General features: G+C 40.8%; 2 protein-coding genes across 4 annotated transcripts in view; one reads left to right on the top strand and one right to left on the bottom strand.

The window, feature by feature from the left end:
• Positions 1-3,831: 3,831 nt before the first annotated feature.
• On the bottom strand, positions 3,832-9,719 carry LOC148103134 (uncharacterized). The gene is made up of 7 exons (XM_087838070.1): positions 9,689-9,719; positions 6,972-7,013; positions 6,630-6,896; positions 6,307-6,546; positions 5,996-6,217; positions 5,706-5,831; positions 3,832-3,902 (listed from the first exon to the last, which is right to left on the bottom strand). Exons 1-7 carry the CDS (start codon positions 9,717-9,719, stop codon positions 3,832-3,834), a joined length of 999 nt encoding a protein of 332 aa, XP_087694196.1.
• A 3,197-nt stretch (positions 9,720-12,916) lies between these two features.
• The window catches only part of LOC102782520 (butyrophilin-like protein 2), a 64,328-nt gene continuing 56,688 nt past the window's right edge, over positions 12,917-20,556 (top strand). Inside the window, exons 1-5 of one of the 3 annotated variants that reach the window (XM_087838560.1) lie at positions 12,917-12,953; positions 13,318-13,674; positions 13,778-13,873; positions 16,706-17,035; positions 18,822-19,154. In XM_087838560.1, coding sequence (XP_087694686.1) covers positions 12,917-12,953; positions 13,318-13,674; positions 13,778-13,873; positions 16,706-17,035; positions 18,822-19,154 — 1,153 coding nt within the window. Of the gene's footprint in view, positions 12,954-13,317; positions 13,675-13,765; positions 13,874-16,680; positions 17,036-18,821; positions 19,155-20,556 lie in introns of those variants that run through there. The other 2 variants (XM_087838559.1, XM_087838564.1) reach the window with 2 other exon arrangements.

Raw genomic sequence — 20,556 nt, 5'->3', positions numbered from 1 at the left:
TCACCTTTGGAAGTTCAGGTCAGGGGTTAACGTGTAATAATGAGAAATAACACAGAGAAAAACAAAAGGAACATGTGAAGAAAGGGAAGGTGCAATGAGACATAGGAAATCATGATTCATGGCAATTGAAATTTATCAGTAATTGAAAGCAATCCTGACAGTTCTTACAAATTAATATTAGCAGGTTCAGTCCCAACTGATGACCTATAAAAATCTGTGTCACAAAAGAAACATCTCATGATGGGTAAAACCAGTGAGCTGTCTCAAAACCTTCACAACCGTGTTGTTGCAAAACATACTGATGGCATTGGTTCTAAACTACTGAAGGTTCTAGTGAGCACTGTTGGGTTCTTAATCCAGAGGTGGAAAGAACATCATTTCACCATATATAATAATGATCAGAAGAGTTGTTGAAGAGCCAAGGTGCTACAGAAAAACCTGGAATCAGCAGGTATGAAGAGCAAGTTTGCTGAACAACATTTAGAGAAGCCAGTGAAATATGGTCTGGTCAGGTGATCATAATGATTGTTTGGTTTTTCTCTGTAGGGTCTACCTTACAATATAAAGCTCCTTGAGGTGACCGTTATTGTGATTGGTCGCTATATGAATAAAATTGACTGGAAATGAAAAGATGACTTGTCCATGGATATGCAGACTGGAGCATCCAGGAAATGATCTCATCAATTTTCCAACTGGGAAATGATCTGCTTTACCTCCTGAGTTGGCAGATTGACACCCCAAGTTGCTCTCTGGTGCAAAGAATGAATGTTAGCATATCTTAGCTAGAAAGCACTAAAGCATAGAAAAAGTGCTTGTCTGGTTGAATGAGGCAAGTTCTTTAAAATGACCGTTGCTGTGAGCTGATGTCCTGAAACTGTTTGTGTCCACAATGTGGAAAAACCATGGCGATGTGTTTCCAGACTTTTGACTGGCAGCTTTCAAGACAATGTCTCATATATTCAGCTTCAGCTACGTGCTCTGATGTGTGACTTTCAGAAAAGAAGTTGGCGAAGATGTTCATGTTGGTCTAGGGGTATGATTCTTGCTTAGGGTGCGAGAGGTCCCGGGTTCAAATCCTGGACAAGCCCACCTCACGTCTGTAGAGTTACATGGTTTTGTTTAGGTTTCATCCAGCTAGAAATCTGTTATCTACAGCCTGAAATCACACGTTCCCATAGTACCTCATACAGATGTAGCTGAGAGATCTGATTTCCATTTCTTACAATTTTAATTCTCCAACAAGTTTTTTGAAGATAATTATTTGTCTTTCATGTTGGCCTAACAAAATAACACAGAGTATTATTTTAGATTAAATCAGAGGGTTCAATCCAAAAAGCTCTAATCCAGCTGAGCACTCAAGACGCAGCTATTCACACAGTGCTTTCTAAGCACCTTTATCAAACACTCACGTTTGGATGGAGGCGTCAGAAGAAATTTGGGGTTCAGTATCTTGCCCAAGACTACTTCAGCATGCAGACAAGAAGACACATTTAGAAGACAACCCACTGCATCACATGAGCCTCAGTCAGTGTTCACAGTGCACAGAGAGATCCTGCTGGTTTGCTGTTTATGCATTACTGATGTAGATTTATTTTTGACATGCGTGGTTAAGGTTCGGTGCCCAAACTGACAGTGACTGATGGCAACATTTAGATCTGAAAACAAAACAATGAAACTCTGAGAGACACAGGACGATTATTGACTCTGTCCACAGTGGAAAATTAGCTCTTAATAGAGGAAACATCGTCTACATAACAGACCAGCAGCTGTGGTTTCCTGTTTGATGAAAAGAGGTCGTCTGCCTTCATGTTCAGTCGTCATGTTACAGACTCTAACTGAAGCTTCACTGACTCAGTCTCACTACATGCTCGACTTCACTGCATTAGATTCAGTTCTGAACCTTCAGCAGGTTTTGGACGTTTATGAGACAAATTTAAATCATGGTAAAAACAAACTTTCATCAGTTTAATCCTGCAGGTTTGAAACTGTTTTCTATTATTGCGTGATTCTTTGTGTATTTCAGGTAAAGTGTGATGCTCATATGTAAATAACTTTGAGATGAAACCAGTAATTTTTGACCATGTTATGCCCTTTAATGCACATATTAAACAAATATGTAGGACTACTTTCTTCCATTTGAGCAACATCTCTAAAATTAAAAATATCCTGTCTCAGAGTGGTGCTGAAAAATAAGTTCATGCATTTATTACTTCCAGGCGCAAAATCGTTTTCTATGCCTGTCATGAACAGCTGTATGGCAGGCAGAAAAAAGACCCAAATGCAGGACTTGGAAACAAAGGGGTCGGCTAAAAGGGGCAGCTTTATTAATGTTAGAAGATACTCAGAAAGAAATACAAAAAAATATAAGAATATAAACAGGAAACTACAAAGGAAGCATAGAACTCACAGAAGAACACAGCAAAACAGGCACGAGGAAGACTGAGGACCTAAATACTCACACAGGATAATGAGAGGATGGACAAAATTTGGGAACACAACTGGAACTAATTACTAAAGAGAAAGAGGAAGCAAAACTGAGCACAACACACACAGGATGAAAAACTATCAAAATAAAACAGGAAGTACAACCACAGAGACCAGGACTAATATATGTGAACTAGACGCAGAAGAATAAACACACTGAGACATGACTGACTGAGGAGACAAAGGAGTAAAAATGCAGAGAGATGAACATGGAGGGAGAAAATACAGGGATGGGATTACAAACACAATGAGACAGAACACAGAGAAAACAGACAAACGCAGGTACGTGAGCGGGGAGACTGACAGAATAACAAAACACAGAGAAGAGGCTGGCAAAGACTGGACATGAGGAAAATCAACATGAACAACACGAAATAGAGAATAACAAATATAAATAATGAAGACTCTGACAAATAAGGGAACCTGAGCTCAAGAGACACCTGGAATACAGGACCATCACAGGACACTCTGTGTCAAACACGAGTGTTCATAAGTTCAGAGTATTGATCCGTTTGAAATGATGGAAGCAGCTCCTGAAAGTGACGACTCTTCACCTCGCAGAAGACCTTTGTCAGAGTTCAAGCTGCAAAGACTCAAACCAGCAGCAGGTTGATTTCTTTAGTTCCTCGTCAATCCTGGTTCCTCAGGAGGAACAGGAAACAGGACATCTTCCCCACTTGCTCCCACAATGACATCACTGTGTGAATGAATGTGAGTGAATGAAGAAAGGAGAAAGCTGATGACTGCCTGTAAATGTTCCCACGGTGACTGAAAGAGTGAGGCTGTCCACAGGATTGTCTGCAGGTCTGTCCTCAGCTTCCTGTTTACACTTCTTCTGTGGTGTCTGTGGTTCCTTTAGCTTCTGTAAAAATGGGACAGTTGAGTGTGCAGTCATGGGGCAGGTCACTAGAAGGGTGAGGCATTTATTGTCCTACCAACTTTAAAACCTAATTAAAATGTATATGTATGTAACAAATATATGAAACTTTAAACCTAATTTTTAAACTGAAGCTTAAAGAGAAAAAAAGTTAATGATGGAAAGCACTTTTCAAGGCACTTTGCAATGCCACTATTCATTCACTCTCACATTCACACACTGGTGGAGGCAGCTACAGTTGTAGCCACAGCTGTCCTGGGGCAGACTGACAGAACCGGGGCTGCCATATCGTCCCATCTGACTAACACCAGTAGGTAGTAGGGTAAAGTGTCTTGCCCAAGGACACAACAACCAGGACAGAGATAGCAGGGGGGATCGAACCGGCAACCTTCCAATTACAAATGAGCTTCCCAATTCACTGAACCACGGTCGCCCCGACAGTTCAGCATGTAATAACACTGGGACATGAGTCATATAGGTGCAGACTCCCTACTTGTGTTCTCAGGGGTCTGAGTGATGATGTCAGCATTGGTCATGTGTGCTAAAGGATGTTTTTGGGATGACATCATCAAGACAAGAATATGCCAATGAGTGACTGAATATCCGGGTTTTATTTACAACTCACTGAACTTGGATTTCCCATCAAACCTGTTTGACTGCTGAACTGAATTCAAATATATATTATTTTCATTTAATAATAATCCTGCAGAAAAATCTTAATTCTTATGAAGACTTTGTGAGGGGCTTCATGAATATCTCGTTATCATTTTGTTTCACTTTAAACACTAGTCTAAACACATAAACACATGAAGACAACAAACAAAGTTAAGAACATCTTTTGCTACGTGGTAACTTTACTTCTTCCTTTGTTCAGTCCTGTATCTCAGCACCGCTATCTGCTGACATGTACTCTCTGTACTCTCAGACACTGTTTACCTCTACAGAGTCCACAACATTCAAATAGCTGCTAGACTGAACTTAAACACATAAAACACTTCATGGTTTATGTGTTTTACCTTTGATCATTTCCCACTGATCTCAACAAAGAAGCTCCATCACAGAGACTTCAGCTTCTCTCAGCAGTTAACCACACAAGCAGCACCTGTTTTGATGTGGGTGAATGAACGCTTGACTCCGGGAAATATGAACTACTGACTCAAGTGACTTCACTATTTATGTGCTTTTACATCTGATTACTGCTACTAATGTATATAATAGGGGTGGGGGAAAAAAATCGATACTGTGTAGTATCGTGATATTTTGTTTGCTAATAATGTATCGATACAGGGACAGCAGAAATCGATATTTTGTTACAAAAAAGTTTTTTGTTTTCTGACTTGAGAGCATGTTGATCCTTTTTCTGAGCAAGGATCCTGACATTCCTTCACAGTTTACTTATTTTAATTGAAGACATGTTTTATTTTGATTAAGTTTAAAACTTTTTTATTTAATGTAAAATTATATTTTGTTTTAATTTACTTTCAAATTCTTCAGTTGCTGAAGGGGCTGCATAGTTTTCATAAACTGCATAGTTCAGAATAGCTATAATTGTACCAGATGGTTGCGTTCAGTTAAGTTGGACTAGACTGTAATACAAACCGTTCAGTTTGTCAACAATAAAACTGAAATGAGAGAAAGACTGAGTGTGACACTTTGATATTAGATAAAATGAATATTGATAAAGTTTACCTTTATGTACAGAATCGGAATATCGCAAAATATTTTAAAAAATTGCAATAATATCGTATCGTGCGTTAAGTATCGTGATAATATCGTATCGTGGGATGTATGGTGATTCCCACCTCTAATATATAACCCTCAGATTTACATGGCAATAAAAGAAATAATATGGTCACTGAACTAGCTTCTCTTGCTAGTCCCAAAAACTTGACTCAAAGTGAGAGCTGACTGGGCTTTTTCAGCTGTAGCCTAAACTGTGGAAGCATCACCCTGCCCTCGTTAGTTCAGCCCACTCACTGCCTGTCTTTAAATAATGTCTTTTTGCTCCTCAGATTAGAGTCAGAATGAGAGCAGTACATTCTCACCTTGTACTGATTGTTATTTTCCTAATTTTGTTGCTTTGGTGGTTTGTACAGTATTTTATTAAACTGTCCAACGAGTGCTTCTCCGCTTTATCTTTGAAAAGATACATCTGGATTAAAAACAAACCAAATCCGCTCAGATTATTTTTAATCTTCAGTTCAGGCCGACAGCGCCTGTTACACTGTGTCATACACACAAACCTGAATTTACTCACATCAAACACCAATCATAGCCCAATGAAAACTACTTTTGGGTTTATCTCTCATTGATGTCCCTTGCTAGAACACAGGTGAATGTGTACCTGCAGTGTTTGTCCGCAGACTGGAGTAAAGTACTTCAGGTTCGATGGCTGGAGTCTTATTGGTCCACGCTCTACTGGTGACCTCAGCATAGGTGACATCATTTACTGGAGCTGACTGGTATCTCCCTGCAAAGATGAAGTGATCTGAAAGAATTCTAGTATTTGTGTCTGTGGTGTTTTAGTCTGAATCTACTTTCTAATCAGTGTTCAAAAAATAGAAACGCTGATGAGGCTGTCTTGATGTGCCCAAGATGATGACTTTGGATGAAAATTTGAGACAGACGCCATACCTGTGTGTTTCTTCCACAGAAGATGAAGTACAAACAGAACCAGCACCAATAGCACCAGAAAACCTATAGCAGCTACAATTGGGAATACAAAGAATGAGGGGGGAGAGGGAGAAGGAGGAGGAGAAAGAAGGGTAGAAGAGCAGGAGATATGAGTGTTTGTGAGTGACGTTATGGTTGTTGTTGCTTCTTTTGTTGTTGTAAACAAGGCTGTGGTTGAAGGACCTGCAGGGGAGATGAGGAAGCTGATTCAGTCAGTTTATCATCAGCTCAGCAGATTGGCTTTAAACAGGAAGTGATGTCAGTGATCTGACCTCTGACCCTCAGAAAGCTCTGAGGAGATGATCCAAACTCATTAGTAGAACACCAGTAGAGACCTTCATCAGACTGCTGCACGTTAATTGTGATTATGTGCTCTGATTTAGGTCTAACAAGACGTCCATTAAAGTAGAAATAAGCTGCGACTGTGCCACCAGTTTTCTTCTTACAGCGTAGAGTGACATCACTTCCTGTCCTCACAGGAAGTGCAGGAATCTCCAGGATCAAATATTTATCTGAAGAAAAGACACACAATGTGATGTAGAGGTGGTAGAACAGTGTGCTGTTAGTCTGATGATGAAATGAACGACTTCATTACCTGATACAGTGATGTTGACTTCTTCACTCTTCTCTCCAGCTTCACCTTCACACCAGTAAACTCCACTGACTGGCTTGAACTCATTAAACAAACAGGATGAACCATTTATCCTCCCGAAGCCCCGCCCACCTGCTCCACATGACTGAGTCCCACTTCCTGTGTCCCTCTTCACCGTCCATCCATCAGAGCCCAGCTGACCTTCACATCTCAGAGACACTGAGGCTGCTGTGAAGAACTGCTGAAGGTTTGGACTGACGGTCAGAGAGACTGGAGGACAGACGGACAGTTTCTATCAGTGTTTACAGTGTTTGTCCTGGACCATGGTGCACTTCATCTACTCACCTGCACAAACAGTCAGTGCAGACAGCAGCAGCACACACACACCTGCAACAGGAGGTCAGAGGTCACTGAAAGTCAGAGGTCAATGAAGGTCATAGGATATTAAAGGTGAGAGGTCACTGAAAGAGAGTGGACATTATGACCAGAAGGCAGTAATAGGCCTGGGAGAGCATCTTCTTTGTTACCATGTTCACCCTTCACCCTGCTATGATGGCACTTGTTTAGCCATTTGTCACATAGACTCTGGATGTTATATTTCAAAGCTGCACACTCAGCTGGCTGTCTATGTAGGTCACAGTCAGGTCTTGTGAGAAAGTTGGTGACACCCAGTTGGCGGGAAGGTCAACTGGTGGTGAAGTCTTCTGTTCTCCTGTGTCAAGGGTGTAGACAACAGCTGTTGAAACACCTTCTCTTTTAACGTCTATTCAACTAAATGCTGTGCTATTCATCTTTAGTGACTGTGTACCTGCCCCCCCCCCCCCCCCCCCGCCCCCCTTTCTCGTGCTCATAAGAATAAAAACGAATCAAAATTTGTTGATTACTTCTACCCATGTGACAAAGTGCAGGAAGACCACGCCTGGGTGCATATTTTTGGTAATAGCCTGTCACCAGTAGTAACCATCTATTACCTATGACGAGCCACCTGGGAAGGCGAGATGAACTTTGGAGCAGACACAAAATACTTTGTCGAGAGACACTTCTGCATCGATGACGGGCTGATTTCACTTCCCACAGCGTCTGCAGCCATCGATCGGCTTAAGCACACATGTGCATCCTTTGAGTCTAACCTCAAACTCCACAAAATTGCCTCAAATAGTTTCTTAGTCAAGCAAGCCTACACCCGGTGTGGAGTTCTCTCAGTATGTAATAGTATCTTCAACCTCTTGTATAATCCAAGTAGAAAACAGTTAAAGAAAAAAAAAACATAAACATGTTTAATGAATACCTTTTATAACTTGAAATGCAAATAGAAATTATACATTTTTAAAAATGATGCAAACAACAAAGTAAAATGTTGCTATTTACCCCAAAATGCAGCCAAGGCCTCAGATGTTTTTACACAATCATTTCAAACTATTTACAGAACAATCAGGTGTGTTGCATCAAATAAGAAGGCACACAAAGTATTCATCCAACTACCAAAAAATAGGTTCTGTCCACTATAAAACAAAGGAGAACACCACAAGGTCTGACAGCAGGAGCATCTGTTACATTCACTAGTATAACTCACAAAAAAACAATAACTACATAACACACTAACTACAGCCTCCAAACACAGTAAACATCACTAATCTCTTACATGTGAAAACTTGCTCTCTCTCTCTTTCTCTCTCTCTCTCATTGGTGTCACTCCTAAAACTTCTCCCTCTTCACAACCAAACGCCACATGTTGCCATATCATTTTTTTGATTGGTGGACATGGTACACTTTAACATGAATAAGAAAGGGAAGTGGTGTTTTTTCTTTTTCACTCGCAAGTGGAGAATGTTTGCTAGCGCTGTCCTTAGAAAACGCAGTTGCTGAGGTCATTTGGAGTCCAGGGAGCGCTTTTGAAGACCTTCTGTCATTTTTTACAGTGTTGTATGTTGGTACCTCAGGTCCCACATCTCCAGATTCACTAACAGCTTCTTCCACCTGGGCCATTCGGACATTTAACAAACACCATGTCCCCTCTATTCTATCTCTGCTGTGATCCCAACAACCTACATGTAAAGGTCGCCCAAACTAATAAAATTGTCAGGAATTATAGTGGAGAGAGAAAACAGGCGGCTCCCACCCTCTTATCTGAACATCAGTTTTGAGTGGCTATACAGTATATCTACAGAGATATGGGCAGTACAGGTACAGCAGTTAGGTATTAAGAAATAAAAAAGAAAAGAAAAACAAAATGAATTCATATTCAATTTCCACATTTACTTAAAGCAAACAATGTAATGATATTAAAGTAACTCCCTGATGGATGACATGAGCAGTTGAATGAATAGCCTGGACAAACCGCTTCACTGATTTTATTAGGATCTATTTGAGTCTCAATCTGCTGCTGTTTGAAGCTCATCACCAGAAAAACAACAAAACAAAACTCTGAGGAAAATGACCAAAACAGTCTCCAGTCTTTTGTTAGACTCTGTGTTTATAATGGAAAATTTGCTCTTATTAAAGGAAGTGAAGAGACAAACGTGTGGTGAGTGCAACTAGCAGCTGTGGTTTCCTGAATGAACGTCGATGTTCGAAGAAACGAGGTTGCCCGACTTCTCCTTAAGTCATCATGTTTCAGACAGTGAACTTAACATGAAGCTCTAACTCTGAGTCAGTCCAAATTACATGATGGATCACAACTTTGTAAGTTTTTCTGCTTAGAACTCATTTGTATCCAGTCATGATGTAAGCACACTTTCCTGCTTCACACTTGTGTGAAAGAATTTATTTCATTAGATGAGTTAAAGTGTGAGCTGCATCACCGTCTATTTTCAATGACTTTTAATTAAATTACTTTAGCCCTACTAGAAGACAGACAACAGAAAAAGAGCGAACTCTTCCTCTCTCCTAAATAAAACAAACTTTAAGCAGAGCCAACAAACTTCATTTGGGGATCCATCCACCCTCAGCAAAAGCTTCCTCCTGCTGAAAATGTGTTTTCCCACTTTATTGTGTGATGAAGCGGTGATAAATGAATATATGACTGAAAGTAAGCATGAAAAGTTTTTCAGTGTTTGACTCACCGAGGAGCAGAGACACACCTGAAGTCTTCATGTTGTCAGACGATTGACAGCAGAGTGACACCTTCAGCTTCACCACTTCCCTGTTAACACCATCAGCTTGTGACACTGCTTGTGCAGAGCGAGGCTGAGCCGCTTCCCTAATAAACTGCATGAGTCATGTTCACGGTAACCCTCACTGTTTCAGTCCATAACCCATCAGTTTGGGAGCTAATGAATGATATATGCAGCTACTTTTTCTGGTCTGTTGTCACCACTGTCTCAAATTTGGGGGCTTACAGGCTTACAAAGGGGCACAGTGACTCTGGTCATCAAAGAGGCCAAGCTGAAGTACAAGTAGTGTATTGAGGAGCTCTTTAACAGAGCCACAGAGATGTGGTGTTTAGAAAAAATGCGTCTCAGCTACTCCGATACTCCTGACACATGTGGGATCACTACAGGTTTTCGCTTAGGCAGCGGTTGGCCTTTGATTTTCACCCAGGTGTCATCCACATAGCTGAGGGCCAATGGCGCGATATGGCAGCCTCGCTTCTGTCAGTCTGCCCCAGGGCAGCTGTGGCTACAACTGTAGCTGCCTCCACCAGTGTGTGAATGTGAGAGTGAATGAATAATTGGCATTGTAAAGCGCTTTGGGTGCCTTGAAAAGCGCTATATAAATCCAATCCATTATTATTAGTGTTCCAGGGTAGGATAGCAAAGCCCTCTTTTCCACTTCTTCCATGTACAAATTGGCCACGATGGGTGAAACTGGGAGCCCATGGCACACCCATGTTTCTGCCTGTAGGACTGACCCTTGTATGTGAAGTAGGTGGAATGAAGACACAGTTCAAACACTCTTGGTCGGTGCTGAGAGTGGTCCTGTTGCTGAGGCTGAGGTCAGGTTGTTTATGAGGTTGTTTATGTATCTTCAGTAAGCCACACAGAGTTGGTGTAGGTTCCCCTTGGTATAGCCTGTGGTATGAGGTCAGGGGCTCATAAGCATTTTCATCACTGAGCAGGGACAAAATATTCTCATGATAGTCTTTCTGCTTTAGCAAAACTGTGTACCTACCCTTGATGGAAAAATGTTAATGTTGTTGCCATTCCCCAACTCTTTGTGAATGGTACTTTGGTCAGTGGTTGTTGATCAATGGTCATGAGAATTTGCATAATTAAGATTAAGGAACTGACCTCACAGCCCATTGTTCCTTCAGTAGGCTGGTTTCAGTCATTGTACAAATGTACTGTTTATAAGATTGAAACCTGCAGTCAGCTGAGACTGAAGAAGTCACCTGATGATGAAACGTTTCTCTGACTGAAAACGCTACGTGCAGATGAACAGAATCAACTTTTGGAGACTTACCTGAATGATTGAGCATCAAAATCTCTTAAAGTGGTTTTTATTTACAAGTTTAGGGCTAAATTGCACTTTGCTGCTTTTTAGAACTCAGCACCAGAAAAATAACCAAACATGCAAAAAGAAACCTGATTTTACCAAAAACAGTCTCCATTTCTTTGGTTTGACTCACTGTGGAAAATGTGCTTCTAATAGAGGAAGTGAAGATTATAAAACAGGCAGAAGAATCTGTGGCACATGCAGCCAGCAGCTGTGGTTTCCTGACCCTGCATGTTTGATGAAAAGAGGTCATCTGACTTCATGTTACAGACACTAACTGGGCATGAGGCCTCAATTTATTATGACAGTCCAGATTACATGGTGGACGTTATTAATGCATTACTCCAGAATAAACTGCAGAAGGTCTGGAACTTCTAAAATAAAATAAACTTGTGATATTCATTATAAGCCAATAATATTTCTTCCTGGCTCCAATCAAACGTCACAGACTGCTCTCAGATGAAACCTGTGATACAACAGAAGAAGAGTGAACGGATCCTCTCACCTAAAACATGCAGTCAGTGAGTGAGAGCATCCAAGAGTGTTCATTAGAGCTGCTATCAATGAATCGATGAAAAAGATCAGATTTCAGTGACTCACAGAGGAGCAGATGAAGTCTTCATGTTGTCGGGATGATGACTGACAGCAGAGCGACATCATCACCTTCACTACTTCCCTCTTAACATCATCAGCTTGGCACGCTGCGCTGCTGAACTGAATGAGTGATTTTCACAGCAACACAGAGGAAACATATTCTTTTAGAGTTACTGAACGAGATGTGCACTTCCCTCTTTGCCTTTTCCACAGAAAACTGAATAAATATTGTTATTTAAACCTCTAAAATGCAAATAAAGAATACAAACTACAATATTTGTTAATCCTAAACTAATATATCATCACTGTTAGATGTGGAAGGGTAATACTTGGCCTTGACTAAAATATAATTATTAACTACTAATATTCCAAATACTGTTCCTCTTACACTGTGTTACCAGTACATCACTCCTGTTCTTTTCTAATGATAATAATAATATTGTTTATTGCTGAATTGAAGTTAGCTATTATTATTATAAAGTTAACTGTTGCTCGCATCTGTATTTTCTTAACTTTATAGTGACGGCTGCTGTTTGGGTAAGTATTTTAAACCTGTACTCTTGGTTTTATGAGCAGTACAAAGTTGAATTAGTTATATTATATAAATAACCAGCATTGGTTATTATGTTTTCATTAGAAAGTGTTACCTGCTCAGCTTCTGTCTGTCACTGAATATACTCACATTTCACCACCAGCCTTTCATGTAGTCTGTAAATAACAGTGTGTGGGCCCCCTGGTGGGCTGTGAAGCTGCTGCTGGTAGACAGCAATAAAACTATGATGATGATGATGATGATTATGATGATGATGATTATGATTAATATTAATATTAATGTTAATATTATGATTAATATTAATATTAATATCATCATTATTATTATTATTATTATTATTATGTTCTGTACTCACATTTATCATATGTGGAAGTACACGAGGAAACGAAGAGATAATATTTCACTTTAGTCTGTGATGATTAAAAGTTTTGCTTACAGACTTACTAAACTGATTCTGACTGTTAGTTTCTTTTCTTTTGACTGAATGCTTCTTCTGTTTCTTGTGTCGTCGTCTTTACTGGCTAGAGGTACGTGAACAGTCCCTTCCTCCCTCTGAACAAGTGTTTCCTCTTCCTGAATGAAAAAAACTGAAGGTGTGTTCGTGTAAGGTGAGGAGCAGGTGGATTATGTCTGTGGATTTACTGCTGATTTCCTCAGGCAGAAGCAGACTGAAGGAAAACTTTTAGCTATTTGCTGTTTTTACAGAAAGATGAAGACCCTGGTGGTGTTTGTGATCCTCCTGCACGGTAAGAAAATCTGCCTCTGTCCTCACGATTCAAGCTCCATTAATATCACACTTGCAGAGACACACAGAGACACAGACAGTCAGACAGGTTTGTGTGCATTCATAAACAAGGTGAGGTCTCAACTGCCACATGCTGTCACAGTTATGAAACAGCAGCCACTTTGGTCATGTCTCAGGAATAATGTCCTTACTTATCTAAACAAATAAAAAAAACACTGAATCAACATGATTTCATGAAATCAGCCGGTGTGCATCACTGGAACTGCTGTATTGTGACTGTGGTATCTACTTCAGCCTGTAAGTTTCCTGCTGTCATAATAAAGTGTGGAAATGATTTCAGGTTTAAACTCTTCCTGTCCTCACAGTTTCCCAGCATGCCTCAGGTGTGAAGGTGCAGGAGGGAGCAGAGTTTGTCCTGCTGCCATGTAAGTTTCTCAGTGTGAATGTGAAAGAATGCGCAGTTGTGTGGAGCCGGTCCGACCTCAACCCACCCACAGTTCACCTGCGTGAACCGGAAGGTGATAACCTTCAGAACCAAAACCAGCATTACAGCGGCCGAACGTCCATGAATACTGATGCTCTGGAAACTGGAAACCTCAGCCTCACTCTGAAAAATCTTCAACTGTCTGATAGTGGCAACTACACCTGCACCGCCCGCAAGTCTGGACATGAACAGGGTGAGACAACAGTGCAGCTGCAGGTCCAGAGGGCCACAGGTGGAGGTCAGTGCAAACAAATGAAAAATCATGTCCAGCGTTAGAGATTCTGCAGCATTATTTTAACATCACACAATTTTCCTGTTTTTGTTCACAGTTTTGTTGTTAGGTCGCAGCAGGGTCACAGTTCTCCTGGTTTTCATGAATCTGGCTGCATTCTTAATTGTGGGTGGAGGCATGTACTTCAGACACTATTTTGTGAAAGGTAAGTGATGTGACCCCATGTGTGATGTGGTCACATTTCCAATTTTAAATGATGGTGGTTAGTGATCTTGACCTCAAATTTATCCAGCCATGTTCTTAAGGGAACCAGCAACCTGAAAAAATGTACAATTTTAATAAAGTTTTGAATTCGATGGCAGTAACAATTTTCCAAAAAGTTGCAGCAACAAAAAGCAAAAAATGAAACATCCGTATAATTATTTAACTAACATTTAACTGAATTAGGCTAATTGGCAACAGGTCAATAACATTGTTGAGTATTAGGAGAGGCAGAGTTACCCGAAGTAAAGATGTTCAGAGTTTGCAAAAACAATTACTAAATAATTGCAATGTTCCTCAAGACAGAATTCTGAAACCTATAAATATCTCATCATTTACGGCACATAATATCGTCAAAGGTTTCAAAGAATCAGGAGCAATCTCTGTGCACAGCAACTAGGCTGAAAATCAGTCCTGTGCCCTCAGGCAGTTCATGAGCTTTGAAACATTTACAGATATTACTGCAACACAATTGCCTATGCCATGCACACATAGAGGTTAAAGCTGTATCGTGCAAAGAAAACAGCGCATGTGAACATGATCCAGAGACACTGCTGTTCTTCTTTGGGGCAAATGTCAGTAAAAAGTGGAAAACTGTTCTGTGGTCAGACGGATTAAATTTTAGGATTATTGGGACAACATGGACACTGCATCCTCAAAAGGAGGCATCTGACTTGTTATTAGAGCTCACATAAAAGACCTGATCTCTGATGGTATGTAATAGTGCTTCCACATCTGGAAAGGTGCTCAAAGGTATTTACAGGCTTTACAACAACAAATGCTCCAATTGATACGATGTCTTCTTAAGTGAAGGCCTTACATATTTCAGTAACATCATACTAAACAGCGTCTGATAAAATAGCAGGGAAGAGTTCAGGTCCTGAACTGGTCTGCTTTCAGTTCAAAGCTTTTACTAGCTTAGAACATCTGGAGCATCATGAAACAAGCATCACTCATTTTAAGTTTACTGTTTGTATTTTCAGAGAAACTCTGCTTTTATTGTTGTTATTCAAGGCCATGGGCAGTGGGGGGTACTGGGAGTTGTGCCTGTCATAAAAAGGCAGACACAGCAGCACAACTTGCCAAAAAAAACCCCAAAAAACTCTTGAAGACATTAAAACACTTGATCTTCTGTCCTGTTTCCAGCTATCTAAGAATGCTGTGATTTTGGAAGCTGTAATACATAAGTAGAAATACCAAAAAATGTTTTTTTTCTTTCAGTCGTCCATTAAAGCATCATCAGAAATGGTCTCAATGGAAGGGCAGCTGTCAGGTAGCCATTCTTGATACAGAAGAACTGAATCCCAAACTCGCTGCCAGTGCAGGAAAAGCATATCTTGATTTTTTTTTTAAATCACAATGTCCTTCAAAAGTCCTGGAGAACTACTCCTGAACACTGCAAAAAGCTGCCTAACACAGTTCAGACTGTGCTAAAGAATAAAGGTGGTCATGTAAAAATGGCAAAAATATCAAAAATGTCAAATATTGACCTTCAAGATCAAGACATTCAAGATAGTCTGTTTTTGCCTTAAATACTTTGCACATATTTCAATAAATCGCTCCACCGATTTCCCAATTTCCCAAGATATAAAGACATGAGGGGCTTTTGTGTGGTGCTGTGTCACTTCGGTACCTAGGATGAATGATAAATGGAATACATATAAAGTCCAATGAGCTTCACCTATGATTACAGTTACACCAGTACAAGCTGAATAAAACCCCACAGAGAAGAGAAAAAATATGATTCCAACCTAAACCAACAGGCAGAGATACCATAATCACAAAATAAGACAAATGTTTTCAGGAACAACACTAAAAATACACAGTAACTATTTAAATCACTTCCTGCTCCACTCAAGCAGACACATGCCAAAGGTTAATTCAATTCAATGCGCCAAATCACAACAACAGTCACCTCAAGGTGCTTTATATTGTACAGTAGATTGCACAATAATAGATACAGAGAAAAACCCAACAATCATATGACCCCCTATGAACAAGCACTTTGGTGACAGTGGGAAGGAAAAACTCCCTTTTAACAGGAAGAAACCTCCAGCAGAACCAGGCTCAGGGAGGGGCGGGGCCATCTGCTGTGATTGGTTGGGGTGAGAGAAGGAAGACAGGATAAAGACATGCTGTGGAAGAGAGACAGAGGTTAATAATAGATATGATTCAGTGCAGAGAGGTCTGTTAATACATAGTGAGTGAGAAAGGTGACTGGAAAGGAAAAATTCAATGCATCATGGGAATCCCCGGCAGCCTACGTCTATTGCAGCATAACTAAGGGAGGATTCAGGGTCACCTGGTCCAGCCCTAACTATATGCTTTAGCAAAAAGGAAAGTTTGAAGCCTAATCTTAAAAGTAGAGATAGTGTCTGTCTCCTGAATCCAAACTGGAAGCTGGTTCCACAGAAGAGGGGCCTGAAAACTGAAGGCTCTCCCTCCCATTCTACTTTTAAATACTCTAGGAACAACAAGTAGGCCTGCAGAGCGAGAGCGAAGTGCTCTAATAGGGTGATATGGTACTACAAGGTCATTAAGATAAGATGGGGCCTGATTATTTAAGACCTTGTATGTGAGGAGCAGGATTTTGAATTCTGGATTTAACAGGAAGCCAATACAGGAGAAATCTGCTCTCTCTTTCTAGTCCCTGTCAGGACTCTTGCTGCAGCATTTTGGATTAACTGAAGGCTTTTCAAGGAGTTTTTTGGACATCCTGTTTTAGCATCTTAAAGACTTCCTGTGCAGCTGATGATGATGTTTGTTGTCCTCTCAGTCCCGCAGGTGAAGGTGGATTCAGGGGTGGAGTCTGTTGAACTTCCCTTTATAACAGCAGTTCACCTGCCTGAAGACGCTACAGTGATGTGGATTGACAGCTTTAAAAGGATAGTCCATGTGCAGCAAAGTGACTCTGACCAGCCTCAACAACAACAACACTGGTTATATACACACCGAACCGAGATGAAGAGAAAACAGCTGACAGTTGCCAACCTCAGTCTGACTCTGAAGTACCCCACAGACAAAGACACGGACACATACACCTGCACCGTCAGCAACATCCTTGGAAGCATCCTGCTGAAGAAGCAAGTGAAGCTGAAAGTCAAAGGTCAGAGCTGTAGATACAGATCAAAGGTTTACAGTATAGGATTAATAGAAATGGTGAAGTTCGGTAACAAGAGCCTGTCATCAATAACGTGACTGTGGTTACTATGGTGAACAGGGTTTTATGAGTGAGCTGCAGATACAGAAGGTCCCTACGTTTTTGGACACTTTGTCTGTAAACCACCAAAAGTGATTTTAAATGAAACTATCAAGATGTTATTGAAGTACACACCTTCAACTTTATCCACCAGATCTGCGACCCACATCTGCATCCTCATATGGGAACTTTTCTGCACCTTTGACTTTATGCTAATTAATACGGATTTATACTTTGATAAGCAATGCTGACTTTATTGAATTTTGCAGAATCTAGCCCCTGTCCTCATATTAGAGAAATAATTCTGCTACTACAAAGATCAGTTTTTATACTCACCAGCCTTTATTCGCTCACACAGGCCAAACCCATAAAGCATGTAGAGATCAAAAGACATTGGGCCTCTGGAGGTTAATTGAAGGGGTTTGACAGAAATGTAGCATTTAACTGGTTAGGAATAACAGCCATTTGTGTAAATAGGAAACAGTTTTCTAAGGCTCTGGACAAGCTAACACAAATGTTAAAATATTGATTGCTTTTAATATTTGTGCCACAGCCTGAAGGTTTTTGCTGCAGCTGGCTTCTGTTGTTACTTGTTTGTCTTTCTACCATCAGTTTTCCCACTGCGCCAAGCAAAGTGCAGCTAAAGTGCACAAGTGATGAGTACACGCACATGTAGGGGTCAAAGTTTGACCGCTGTGTGCTGTGATGTGCCTTCAGCAACCAATAGAAACAAACCCCACAGCTGCGCTAAGTTCAACCACACAATGAAGGAAAATGTTCTGTGCATGTCTGAGTTCAGTTAATTTTTTATCAAAGGTTTATGTGATTGCGCAGGGACCTCAAAGGGGCTTTTAAACGGCTTTGCAGACCTCGGGGAGGAAAGCAGTGTTGTAGAAACACAGTCTTCTCTAGTTGGGATAGTTACAAAGCTTTTTTTTCTTTAGTCTATTAGATAGATATGATACAAACCACTGCAGAGCAGTACCTGTAATACCTACAGCATGTTCTAATCGCTCTAATAGAATATTATGGTTGACAGGAAGTCACGTATACAGACACACACGCACGAACATTTACACACACACAGTGCCTTAGCTCTTACAACACATCATACGGGTTTTACAAGTTCTCATTTAATAAAAGGCTGCGAGGAAAGGCTGGAGTTGAAGTTGACTGAGTTTGGGTGCAGAGCTTGCAGCTCTGAGATTACCACACTTGTGCAAGTAAAAATCCATAGAGGTTTGATTGTCTTGCTTTGTTCATCGGGATAAGTCTCTGAGCTAGCGAGGCCTGCGAGTGCAGACCTAACAACCACAACAGACGTTTCTTTAAGTTCATTTTGAGAACAAGCTGAGCATTCAGACAGCAGATCAAGTGACCAGCTGTCTGTGTGGTTGAATCATAGTCTAGTAACTTCTACAGTTTCTTTGAAAGATTCTAAGAAATAATCTAAACCTTGAAGGATGAACATAAAAACTTTACTCTGCAGAAACAAACAAAGGATTTGATTCTGTACATTTGACACAAAAAAGTCTGGTAAAGAGTCAGCTCTGCTGCTGATTGGACACCACTGTACTGTACTCTGTACTGTGCAGCAAAGGAACATATTGGTCAAACATGTTTTCACTGAAAAGGTTTAACTTCACGCTGCTGCACTGGCTGTACAACTCATTGTGCTTTGTTGTCCTCTCAGTCCCCTGTGTAGAGGTGAAGGATGGGGTGGAGTCTGTACAGCTGCCCTGCAAAACCAGACTTCGCCTGCCTGAAGATGCTAAAGTGGAGTGGACTTGTATTTACATACGAACCAGGAAGGTCCACGTGTATGAGAACGGCTCTGACCAGATTAAAGAACAGGACCAGTTTTACAGAGACCGAACGAAGATGAATGAAGACCTGCTGAAATCTGGAGACCTCAGTCTGACCCTGAAACACCCCACAGACTGGGATCACTACACCTACACCTGCACCGTCTACAGCAGGGAGAGAAACATCCTGCTGAAGAAACAAGTGAAGCTGAAAGTCAGAGGTCAGTGCTGTAGATACAGGTCAAAGGTCATGTAGGAGTTTATTCTCTAAAAGCTTTTAGTTTGAATCTATTTTAAGTTTAAATTTAAATTCTTTTAAGTTTTGACTAAAAGCCAAGAATGTCAGGCAGCACAACTGTGTGTTTAAATCAGTGGTTATTAACCTTGTTGGAGGTACCGAACCCACCAGTTTCATATGCGCATTCACCGAACCCCTCTGTAGTGAAAAATAAAATAAAAATAAAAAATAAAAATAAAATATGATTTTTTTTTCATATTCAAGACATAGATATGTTTTTTACTGGTGCACAAAATGACCCGTGCGTGAACATCACCTTGTTCAAAGAACAGAACCAACACAATGCACGAACTTACAGCAAATTACATACAAATGTACATACTGCAAATCAGTGTGACTTCTGCCTTTGAGAGACCAGTTCAGATATGCGTGGCTTCACCTTGGCAAGTGCCACTCTCATGTCATTTTCACAGTAAAGTCTTTTCCTTTTCTTCGTTTTTATGTCCAGCATTGTCGAAAAGGATTGCTCGCAAAGATATGTTGTAACAAATGGTATAAAAAAATCCAGTATGTCTGTGAAGGTTCTCAGTCATCCAGGTCATCGTAGTCAAAGGAGCTTGCAAAGAAAAGTGTCTGGACTTCTTTAAGTTACTTGAAGACGTTTCACCTTCATCCGAGAGGCTTCTTCAGTTCTAAGGTCAAATGGTGGAGAGTCCCAGATATAAACCTAGTGGGAGTGTCCCCCCACAGAGGGACAAAAGGACCCCCTGATGATCCTCTAATCGCCTGAGCCAAGGTGTGGAACTGGGTGTGGGTCCCAATCAGCCAGGGTTTCGGGTGAGCTCATTGTGAAACCTGGCCCCACCTTATCATGCGAATTCCTGAGGTCAGATGGCCCAGGATGTGAGTGGGCGTTAAGGCGTCTGGGAAGGGATCTCAAAACTGGATTATAGATGGCAGAGAGTTGGTGTCGTAAACCACCGCCTCTGTTCAAAGATGGTCGCTCACAGTGGACATAGATGCTTCTTTCACTCCTCTTTCAAACCATCTGTCCTCTCTGTCCAAAATGTGAACATTGGCATCCTCGAAAGAGTGACCTTTGACCTTTAGATGCAGATGGACAGCTGAATCTTGTCCTGTGAAAAAAATCCAGGGCTTCCTTAGCAATAACTACATATTTGTCTATTTGTCGACACCAAAACGTTGAGAGCGTTGTTGTTCTGAAGAGTTGCTGTTGAACCTGGCTCTGCTGAACTTCAATGATTTCGTCAAGGTATTCATCATCGACATCTGCTGTCTCAACAGCAAACGTGAACGGCTGTCTCACCCATGCTGAATCTCTTGTAGGAAAATATCTGTCGAGAGACTTTGCAAGCTCATCTAAA

The sequence above is a fragment of the Neolamprologus brichardi genome, chromosome 3 (assembly GCF_056152115.1).
Source record: "Neolamprologus brichardi isolate AB-2024 chromosome 3, ASM5615211v1, whole genome shotgun sequence".
Classification (NCBI taxonomy): Eukaryota; Metazoa; Chordata; class Actinopteri; order Cichliformes; family Cichlidae; genus Neolamprologus; species Neolamprologus brichardi.
The sequence above is the reverse complement of the archived record's forward strand: the minus strand, read 5'-3'. Positions and strand labels throughout refer to the sequence as shown.

What these genes read in the sequence shown, in the direction of transcription:
- LOC148103134 (XM_087838070.1), bottom strand. Translation starts at nt 9,719, where the DNA reads ATGAAGACTTCAGGTGTGTCTCTGCTCCTCG. An exon ending in TGCACTGACTGTTTGTGCAG is followed by an intron (nt 6,897 to 6,971) that starts GTGAGTAGATGA and finishes TCTGTCCTCCAG; the next exon opens with TCTCTCTGACCGTCAGTCCA. An exon ending in TCTGCGGACAAACACTGCAG is followed by an intron (nt 3,903 to 5,705) that starts GTACACATTCAC and finishes AACATCCTTTAG; the next exon opens with CACACATGACCAATGCTGAC.